This window comes from Teleopsis dalmanni, chromosome 1 (assembly GCF_002237135.1).
Source record: "Teleopsis dalmanni isolate 2A chromosome 1, ASM223713v2, whole genome shotgun sequence".
Classification (NCBI taxonomy): domain Eukaryota; kingdom Metazoa; phylum Arthropoda; class Insecta; order Diptera; family Diopsidae; genus Teleopsis; species Teleopsis dalmanni.
This window is the reverse complement of record NC_051846.1, coordinates 210,278,239-210,289,219: the sequence shown is the minus strand read 5'-3', so window position 1 is coordinate 210,289,219 and position 10,981 is coordinate 210,278,239. Positions and strand designations below refer to the sequence as shown.

The following is a 10,981-nucleotide window of genomic DNA, read 5'->3' as shown; positions in this document are numbered from 1 at the left end:
TTGGCATTAATTTTTAAAAGCCAATTTTAGCTTATTATTTTTTTTGTACATAAAAAAATATCTGCTTTAAAAATATGTTAATACATTATATATATAATGAATTTTTTACAACAACTTATATACTCTATATTTTAAATTTATTGATTGTCATATTTCACATAATGCTTACGAAGGAAACATTTTTGCTAGTAGTTTTATATTTTGTATGAAATTTACTATACATTATTATATTATATGTTATTCTCTTAACAAAACATTACATTTTATTAATTGTTAATTTTATTAAAATACGCATCTTAGGGTTTTAAAAAAAATTACAAGTTTAAAATTATGATGTATGGTTCAAGTAGTTGAGTTTCATGATTAACTATTTTTAAAGTATTTTTTTTTTTTGCTTTTAATTACTATAATATTTATATTTTAAAACATTTTAATTTCCAATTTTTAATAATTTAATTACACATACATTTGATTAAACATAAAACATTACTGTTAACTATATTTAATTTTAAGAATTTATGCCTTTAAAAACTTAAAAATTAAAAAAAAAATATTAAAAGAAAAAGATAAAAAAAAAACAGAAAAACTTGTAAAAACATAAAAAAAATATATAAAAAATTTAGATATAAGTCAATTTATAAATTGATTTTTATTTCATACTCTTAGTTTCATAGATAACATTTTTTTATGAGAGAAATTATAATTTTTAAAAAGATTTAAGATATATTTGTGTGAATCAGCTATATGTAATTAAGAAAATTGCAGCACTTGTGTATAATACCTGCAAGTTCTAAGTGACAAAGTTGTTTGATATCCGATTCATTTAGTCTTGTTATTAGAATATACATAGAATCGTAATAATTATAAAGTTGTATGTAGTAAGGATGATGATGTTATTTATGAATAAAAAGTTATCGAAATAGACTGTGATATATCAAAGGGGCGTGGTACATAGTGAATTGAATTTCCAATAGTAGATATTGTGTAGAAGTTATTTGAATTTATGATTTGAAAATCAGAACATATATGAATGTATCGCCATTATATTTTTTCTGTAAATTGTGTTATAATGCGATTTCGTATAAGTCTTAAAAAATTGTCTCAAGAGGTGGACATGACATGTAAGTGTGTTCATAACATTTTGACCGATATTTGGGCATAACACTAGTTATCGCACGAGATCAATTTTGTATAAAAACAGCACCGAAAACAAGTTGCTGAAAACGTGATTTCCACTAAACATAGCTTTACTACCGTGTTCTAAAGTCTGTAATTGATCTCAAGTCAAAACATATTTGAGTACTCTTAGTAAATTACACTTAAAATATAAATAACTGCTTAATGCTTAGAAATAAAAGTTTGCATCTAGCTTAAATAATTAATTTTATGATATTTTTATTTGAAATTTGAATTAATGGTGCTATAAGAATTTGTGAAATAAATATGTTTTAAATAATTAGTAGTTAAGTGTTATTAGGTTTGTGACGCTTTCCGCGTGTCTTTCGTCTGCTCGCTTGTAATGTATCAATCACGCTGAATATTAGATCTAAGAAACTTTGTGGCTTTATCTTATCTTCTCTCTTAACACGATTTACTTCTTTAATAGCATTAGTACTACCAGTACTGGAGTACATAGAGGCTTCTGTAGACTGGAACATATTAGAAAATTTAGTATATGAAATAGTTATTATTAATTATATTCAAATTAAAAATTGAAACTCACATTTGCGTAAATATTAATTAATAATAACATAATTACAATTATAAAAGCTGTAAAGTTTTTCATATTGTGAAAAAAAGTTGGTTAATATTTTTTATTTAGTTTTGAACTTGTAACACTTCTTTTCAACCGATTTTAACGTTAATACCTTGAGAAGAATACATAAAATTTGTTAACGATACCAAAAAAGAATTTTAAGAATATATTAATTACACGATAAAAGTTTAAATAAATTTTTTTTAAATATTATATTAGTACAATTTAAAACTTCAGCACAAACGAACAAGCGCTCAGCAATTTATAATGTAATGCAATTTATAAAAAGTTTTTATGTGTTCGCCCAAAAGCAACAATCGATTGCGATTGTCTTGCATTTTGTGGGTGACCTACATTTTTATAAAATTGCATGCTAAACTAACATTGTTTTATCATTTAAATTGTATTTTATTCATTATGAATTATGATTTTTCAATGATGTATATGATGTATCTATATAGTACATTAGATCTTAACTCTCAACTCTCTATTGTTCTCACAAATGATTAGGGTTACGTAGCAAATTTCTAGGAAATTTAAATTAGTAGATTAATTTTTATAGAATTAGAACTAACTAGAACTAGCACTAACTAGAACTAGCACTATTTAGAACTGTCATATTAAGGCAAAGTTTGTCCACTTCGCCACTACCACAAAGTTCTAGTAGCAGCCCTAAGTATAAATCAATATTTTTCCTTTATACTATGTTTTAGTTCCCATTTCGGAGAGATTACCATCATGTGTTAATAAGAAATAAAATACGCTGATATTCAGTATCACACAACTTGCATCTTTTTTGGAGAGGTTTTTGGTCAATCAAAAAGTTTTAAGTTTATCCAAATAATAATAAATGTAGTCTTAGAAATATAGTTAAACCAACAAGCAAATCTGTTTTAAAGAGGTATTCTTTAAAAGGGTTATCATTTTCATCGAACTGTCAGTTCAACTGGGTGTGCCATCAACTAGGTTTCCCATCAACAGGGTGTGTCTTCAACACGGGGGTCCCTTCAGAAAAGGAGTCCATTTATCAGAGGTGTTTCATCAATAGGGGTATCCATTCCAAATTTTTGTACGTCCCCTCAGCAGAGGTACCTACTCAAAAGTGGTCCAATAGTGGTATTTGTTTAATAGAAGTTTTTCGTTTACCGTCTCATCAATAGATGTGTCCTTTCAATAGAGTTATCTATTAAGTAAGGGTTTCGCTTCAATAGGTGTATTCCTTTAAAAGGTGTGTCCCTCCAATAGAGGTGCCCCTCCAATAGAGATGTCCCTCTAATATAGGTATCTATTCAACACGGGGTGCATCCCGTGGGTCTTCAATAGGATTGGGTTTTCAATAGGAATGCTGCTTCAATAGAGTGTTCTCTTCAATAGATGTTCGTTCAATATCATTCAGGGATATCTGAAAGAAAAGTTTCCATTGTGTCGTGGTTTTTATAACAAATTTTTTTCCCCATATTTAGAAACTTATTTGTATAGCGTATATGCAATTAATTTATTGGTTCTATACTTCGTGACTAGTGTGTGCATCAAATTTGTAAGTTCAAATCTATCATAAGTTTTAGAACTTATGCTATAGCTATTTATATATTGCTTTTATTTTTGGTTTGTTTTAGTCACCTCACTCTATATGTGCTCACTTTAATTATTATGAATTCTTTTTAATTATAATTTAATTTATTGTTATTGTTTTAAATTTGATTTATATATTTTTGTAAAGGGTAATTGGTTTTAAAAATATTCTATTGTTAGCTATACTATGACTAGGGTCCATACCATCTTCTGATAAAATATTTGTAATGGTAATTTAATTAGTCTTTATTATACGTAATTATATTTCTAAGTCAATTTTCAATTAAATTAATCGTTTTATTTGCTGGAAAAGTTCTGTTAGTATCAATTAATCACTTTTTAATAAAATTGTGAGTATGCCTTTCACTATTTTACTATATATAATACTATATGCATGTGCTTAAAATAATAAAATAAATATTTTTTTTAAAAATTGTTTTATTTGCGGTAAACGCGCAGTATAAAGTATGTAAAAATATCTTAGTCAGTTAAATAAAAAGACAAATCGCCTTTTCGTAGGAATTTTTTAAGTTGTAATTAATTACAACAACCTATGAGATGTTGTTTAGTAGTTTGGTGCACCATATGGAGATGGAGCATAACCACCTTGACCAGTAATACCAGCTAAACTAGCAAGACCGTGGCTGCCTGGTAAAAGTTGATAACCTCCAGTATTAGCAGAAGCGCCAGCAGGACCAGCTGCAGCAGCAGCAGGAGAATTACCAAGACCTGATAAACCGGCTAAGCCTGAGCTCAAACTACCATCAGCGCTGGCTGCAGCACTTGCTGGGAGATTACCGATGGGTGCGAATCCAACTGGAACTGAGGGTAATTGAGCACCAGCCAATTGTTGTTGTTTCTCATTGACGAAATATTTTTCTGCTGGTGGTTTGACAACATTAACGTATACAGGTTCTACTTTGACTGGGCGTGGGTGATGTTTGACGAGAACCTTGCGCAATACAACTGCTGGTGGTTTGTGTAATACAACTGGAGCTGGTCTGACTACTAGTGGGGGATGATTTACCAACACTTTGGTTGGTGGACGTTTAACAATGATGGCGGCTGGACGATGAATTAAAATTTCACCCTTGTTTTGTGGATAAGTAATCGATGAGGTAACAGTGTTACCGCGTGTATTGGCAGGAGAGTATGGTACATTTTTGTTAGGTACACCATATGCAACAGGAGCAGCATAGCTGGGTTCAACGGCTGGCACTTGAGCACCATAGCTACTATATACTGGGCCAATTGCCTAAAAAATGAAATAAAAAAAATTTAATAAATTAAAATTTTAATATTATTAAAAGTTCAGTTTATACTATACGTACAGCTAAGGCAACTGTAAGCGCTATTAAGTAGTTGAAACGATTCATGTTTGTTTAGGAGAATCTATAGATTCTTATTTTTTCAGCAGGTTAGATTTGTTTAGCTTCTGAGTTAGTACGCTTTTATGCTGCTGTGCTACTTTCTCAAGGCAACTGTTACTTCTGTTGTATTTCGGTAAGCATCAATTCTTTAAATATGTTTGCATTCACCTATGTAATTAATTCCGCAAATCTTTTGTGAGAGTTTGCGATTACGTGACATTTATGTGGGTACAACATTTTTACCGGTTAGAGCTGTTATATTCTTTAAATGCTTTCATTTCAAATTGTTGCCAAGATACGTACTTCTGATATAAACATATGCATGTTTTTGATTTAAACTATCTTAAGATGTAGTCTTGTCATTTATTTTCTCTACTGCCACGATTTAGAGTCCCACAATCTAATCTTTGTTGTTTATGAATATTCTATACTTCCTAACCACCATTTCATCATAAGGTATCTTGCTATATAGAATATTTGTGTCGATAAATCTGCACATTTTGGATATCGAATTTGGTTTATCAGACTTTAAAGAGATTATTTTAAAAGTTTTCTTATTAATATATTATTATAGAATAGTATTTTACTTCAATATGCAATTATTTTATAAATTTCCTTATATGTCAAAGATACTGCGCCTTTTTTTTTTGGATATTCCTTACATATTTTTAAGATACAAAATATTGTGCATTGATGACTTATGAAACATGTGGTTTCCAATTTATAAATTAACAAAATAGAAGGAACTATTTAACTTAATTTAACTGGTGTTAAATTTATTTATTTAACACTATTTAACTTTATGATGTACACCTTATTAAAAACTTAATTCATATATATATATATGGTTGTTATTCTATAGTCCTAATGGACTGTCAATCTCTAACAGAAGTGGTAGGTAAATAGAAAAAGTGGAATCTACCTAATTAACTATATAGTTGTTTTTAATAGTCACACGTATTGATAAACTCAAGTATATGGGGGATTTCCAGACTGGAGATTGAATATAGCTAAGCTCAGACAATAACATGATAGACGCTTAACTGTCTCGCCATCGGGCAGTAGCAAAAATAATTTATATTAGTTCTGATTAGACAAGCACAGCCCTGTGTTATGTCGTCCTATAGTTCAGTATCGCTTGAGATCCTATATTATATTAGAGATTTTCTTCTTGATATGACAATACGAGCAAATCGATTAAATATCATTTTAATCACTTTAACTTACATATATTTTTATTATTAATTATATTTAAATAACTTTTATTACAAAATTTAATTATTTGAAATAAAATCAATTGTTTTTGTTATTATAAAATGTATAAATATGTAGATCTACTAATTTTTAAAGAAGGTGTTAATTAAGATTAATCGTAGACTTCATCGGGAAGTAGTCTCTTTTATTAACTTAAAAATGGAATTTCTTAAAATATTCTTTAAATATATAATATTAAGAAATTATAAGAATAAAATTATAAACAGTGACTTGGTTAAAATAATTATAATATAATTAATTAATATATAAATTATAATAAGAATATAAATAATTATATAAACTATAATTATAATAAAAATTTAAATAAATATAAATTATTATTATAATAAAAATATATATTAACATAAATATAAATTTATAATATAAAGAAATAAGTATAATTGTATATCAGTTTATTACTAATGAGTACATATAAATAGATATATAGGTGAGGTTAGATGGAAAGGGCGGCCTTACATACCAAAGCCTACTTGAATAAGTATATAATTAATTCTAAAATTATATACTGTAATTCAGATGCTTAACTTATATATATATCTTATATCTTAACTTATACATAGTTTCATAATATAGTATTATATTTTGACTAGGAGATTGTTAACAATTCAGAATATTTTGATATACAACTTAATTTGTGTTAAGTATTGTAAGGTAACTATGAAAAAATATTCAACGCTTAACTTGATTATTCGATTTCTAAATTATTTATTCTAAAATAAACTATAATGTATTCTTTTTTTAATAAGCAAATATTCAAGGTGTTTTCTCATTACTACTAATGTACCTATTTAGTGTGAATTATAGTGGATAATATTTTAGGAATTCACTTGTATTATTTTAAGAAAAAAAATTGTGTGCCAATTAATAGTGAAACAAACAGGATATATATAATAATTGAAACAGCTCATCTATACTGATCTAATCTGATCTGCACTATATTGCCTTTAGTCCTGATGTCATGGATGGAAATATGATATATATGGTATATGATATAAGACTGGTAATTTACTGACTTGGTACTGACTAAAACACGGCTTTTGTTGGAAATGCTAGGTTTGTATTCAGCACGCGATTAAGCTTTCTATTAATCATATAGTTGAATCATCATCAAAGATATTTTTTTTCTTGAGCCTGTCAATTATTTTTTTTTTTTGATCTAATGTCTGGTAAATAAATATTTAATGTCTTTCTTATATACTAATATATATAATATGATATGAATATATATAATACTAACTTATATATGTTCTATGTTATGTTAACTGCATCGTATATCCAGTAATATTTTCTCTATGTAAAGGTTTCTAACCTGACTTTATATTCTTTTATATATACGAATATTTGAATACAAGTATATATTTAATTAACTTAAGCCTAATGTTCATATTAAAATAGAGATAATATTTAATTTTTTTTAAATTATTTATTGTATAAAAATTATTATAAAATTTTATGTGCAAAATGAAGCCATTTTATAAAGACATCCCTCAATTTTTATAATTTGAGCTATTATCAAATTAGTAAGTTGGTGGAGCATAGGCTGGAGCTTGAGGAGCGTATTGAGCTTGGTTAGCATAGCTATCGCTAGCTGATGAAGCAGAACTGGAAGCAGCACCATAATTGGGAGCAGCATAGTTATGTACTGGTTGCACAACTGGAGCAACAGGGGTGTCGATTTTCTTGCCTGGTTTGTATACTTTAACGTAGACTGGGTTCAAGCTGAGTGGAGTTGGCACTTTGTTAATAATTTCTTGTTGATAGATGACAGATGGCTTAATTTTGTAGATGACTGGTGCAGCCTTGACAACAGCTGGTGGACCACTGCTAACTTGTTGTGGTGGAGCACCTGGTTGGTTGACAACAATTGGTGGCAATGGTTGGGTAGCAATTACATTATGGTTATTTGGACCAGATGGTACCAAAACGGAACGGAAGATACCTTGATCAACAATATTTGGTGCAACAAGGTTAATATTTCCGCGACGGATGTTTGAAGCCAAGTTATTTGTAGCCAAGGATTCAGCAATAGCATCTGAGTCACGCATATTTTTATATGTGGGGTTGGCATTCAAAGCATGCAATTGAGCTTGTGCGTTATTTAGACGAGCTTGTTCAACTAATGTGGGTTGCACTTCAGCTGGTTTTGTGATTGAACTGACTGATTGCTGTGATCCACCAGTGGCAGCTTGTACAAGATCATCCAAATTGCTTGCACCTCCTGGTAAGTTTGAGACGTAACCGGGATTGGGTGCAGGTCCATAAGATGCGGCCACATACTGTAATACGAATTGCATAATTAATATATGTACAATTTTATTTAAATATTTCATAAAAATTTATAAAATTTATAACTTAAACCTACCGGCACTGCAACGGCGAAAAGTGCTAACAAATAATACGTTTTCATTGTGTTTGTATTTGCTAAGTGGGACCGTACGCTATAGTCTACACATCAACTACTTGTGGTAATTTATGAACTTGAAGCTTTTTATATATGAGTTCACTTTTATGGTTACTAGGTACGTGATTTCTATGTCAATCACATTTCTCCAAAATAATAGATAAACTTTTTTCGTACATACTGACTATCTTAAGTAATGGTCAGACTGCTATGATGTTTGCAAAGAAAACTCTTTAGTATTTCCGGTAATCAATTTAGTTGTGCTCACTGTAATCAATTCTGATACAAATCTTTAATTTCAATTTTTGCAATGAATACTATGCAATGTATCTGCTAACCGACATTCTCATTCGAGATTTACAATGTCTCTTGTTTCTTGTGTTTTCTGATGAAATTTAATTTTTTTATATTTTTTTAATAATACTATATTTCAGATTTCTTCAAATTGTTCTTCAAAATGTTTGCAGATGAATTCAAAGTACTTATTTACATGTTTATCTATTTAAACACTTTATTAAAATACCGAGATAAATGTTTTGTGCTGATATTAATAGTTAACTTTATTTAATATTTTAGTACTAAAATATTTGAGGCAAATTCTTACACTTTAGTTGTACTTAAACCTATATACGTTTGTGAATTTGTTACTAGAAATAAACATTAAATAATAAATTAACGCATAAAGAACAGAAACTTCACTTTATTCTTTACTTTCAATTTTTACCAAGTTTTTAACATCCTTTATGTAGGAACCTAGCATGAGAGTAGAGTTCTAGAATTAACGCTTTTTAAAATGTTACTATCAAAAAGATATAAACATAGCATTATGCTAATATTAAAACAAATAATATATCTCATATATTAAGTACAGTATCGGAAAGTGTTTTATAAAATGTTAATATATGTTAATTAAATTATTTGATTTTTATATTATATTTAACATCAACAGAAGTCACTAATATTGCCATACATGCTTCCTCTAATTTAATATATATTTTAAAATTGTATATATTTCTTTATTCTATCACTTACTTCTAGTGCATCACAGAGTCCTTATAATTTGTTTAAACCTAGTACCCTTTCGATTTAAAGTACATGTAAGTATGCCCCAATCTTTTTTGTGATACAGTATACACACACATAGGGCTTTCTATCCTTCATTAATTGCGCCATAGGAAAATCACCGCTGAGAATAGATACTTTGAAGTCATACTGATCATTATTATTTATTTATTTTTCAATAAAGGGTGGGGTCTTGAGAAACATAATTATTAAAGAAGTTCATGTTCATACAAGTAAATTGTTTCACTTCAGGTTTGGGGTCAAGTTGATTATGTTTACTTTGCTCAGCGTGTATTTAAACCACTGTGTTTATTTCACATTTAATAAATGTACTCAAAAAATTTCACAATGGTATTTCTTTTTAGCCACCTCTATTGTTAAAGATTGATGAGTGATTGGGTCAATTTGAAACGTTATTAAGCCTCAACCATACACTCATACAGTAGCAACAATTTCACATACGAATGAACTATGCGAAACTTTGGGTAGATCGAAAATAGATATAGTCGTAATAATGTTGACCACAACTTTTTGTGCTGCGCCACTAACACTTTTTCCACTGTTGAATTACACGGAACATTGTCCATCCAAAGATTGTTTATGGTGTTACGGTCGCAGAAAGACCCTATAGCCTTTCTTCTCTATTTAATTATTTATTTAATATTATTAATCTTTAGTAAGTATTAGTGAATGTAACTTATTTACTTTTACAACTGGGTTATAAAGGGGGTTTAAAGGGAGTTGGTCTAGCTCCGCCACTGCTATATACTATAGACAAATTTATATAGTCTATGCGTAAATACTAGTTGAACCAGAATAGTTTTATTTACTTTAAGTTGTCTTTTTGAAAAAGTATAGACAGACCCCTGATAAAAATTAGATTGTTGTAAAGTTGTGGTCTTAAACGTCTTATATTGCTTGAAAAGAGTTGAAAACACTTCTCGGAAGTTGATGTCAGAATTATTTTTCACCTTAGAAGATATTTATGATAAGATGTTTGGGTAATTTGGGGTGTTGCTAATAAACTCATGTTTATTATGATTTCTAGATTTTTGCAAAATTGTAGTCTTGAATGTCTTAGACTGCTTCAAAAGAGTTAATAATATTTCTCGAAAGTCGTTGTCATAATTATTTTTCACTTTAGAAGAGTTATAGGTTTATTTACGATAAGATATTTGGGTGATTTGGGGTGTTGCTAATAAACTCATCATATTTTCTTTTTTCTACACTAGTATCTTAGATGATAGTTGCATACTTTTAACTATACTCATAATTGTATTCGATAAAAAATAGTTTTTATGAAAGAAGTGTTTAATTAATTTATAAATATTACTACATATTTATTATATATTTTCTCTAAACTATTAGTAATCATATATGTAGTATAAATGAGAGCTAATCAAATTGATAAACATTCTAACCACCATTTACCATAAAATCTTATAATATCAACTGGAACATAGTAGTGTAAATATCTATTTTAGTTGAAAAGTCTGTCTTATAATATATAAGTTAACGTAAATGGATTTAATAGATAATTTGCAT

At 28.4% G+C, this 10,981-nt stretch overlaps 2 protein-coding genes across 2 annotated transcripts; both read right to left on the bottom strand.

Annotated features, from left to right (window-relative positions):
* Window positions 1–3,813: 3,813 nt before the first annotated feature.
* On the bottom strand, window positions 3,814–4,793 carry LOC119675358 (chorion protein S38-like). Its single transcript, XM_038086557.1, has 2 exons — window positions 4,660–4,793; window positions 3,814–4,583 (listed from the first exon to the last, which is right to left on the bottom strand). The coding sequence occupies exons 1-2, from the start codon at window positions 4,702–4,704 to the stop codon at window positions 3,894–3,896; spliced, it is 735 nt and encodes a 244-aa protein (XP_037942485.1). The 5' UTR covers window positions 4,705–4,793; the 3' UTR covers window positions 3,814–3,893.
* Window positions 4,794–7,435: 2,642 nt separating this feature from the next.
* On the bottom strand, window positions 7,436–8,417 carry LOC119675352 (chorion protein S36-like). The gene is made up of 2 exons (XM_038086551.1): window positions 8,336–8,417; window positions 7,436–8,249 (listed from the first exon to the last, which is right to left on the bottom strand). Exons 1-2 carry the CDS (start codon window positions 8,378–8,380, stop codon window positions 7,491–7,493), a joined length of 804 nt encoding a protein of 267 aa, XP_037942479.1. The 5' UTR covers window positions 8,381–8,417; the 3' UTR covers window positions 7,436–7,490.
* Window positions 8,418–10,981: the final 2,564 nt, after the last annotated feature.

What these genes read in the sequence shown, in the direction of transcription:
- LOC119675358 (XM_038086557.1), bottom strand. Translation starts at nt 4,704, where the DNA reads ATGAATCGTTTCAACTACTTAATAGCGCTTACAGTTGCCTTAGCT. An exon ending in CGCTTACAGTTGCCTTAGCT is followed by an intron (nt 4,584 to 4,659) that starts GTACGTATAGTA and finishes TTCATTTTTTAG; the next exon opens with GCAATTGGCCCAGTATATAG.
- LOC119675352 (XM_038086551.1), bottom strand. Translation starts at nt 8,380, where the DNA reads ATGAAAACGTATTATTTGTTAGCACTTTTCGCCGTTGCAGTGCCG. An exon ending in TTTTCGCCGTTGCAGTGCCG is followed by an intron (nt 8,250 to 8,335) that starts GTAGGTTTAAGT and finishes TTCGTATTACAG; the next exon opens with TATGTGGCCGCATCTTATGG.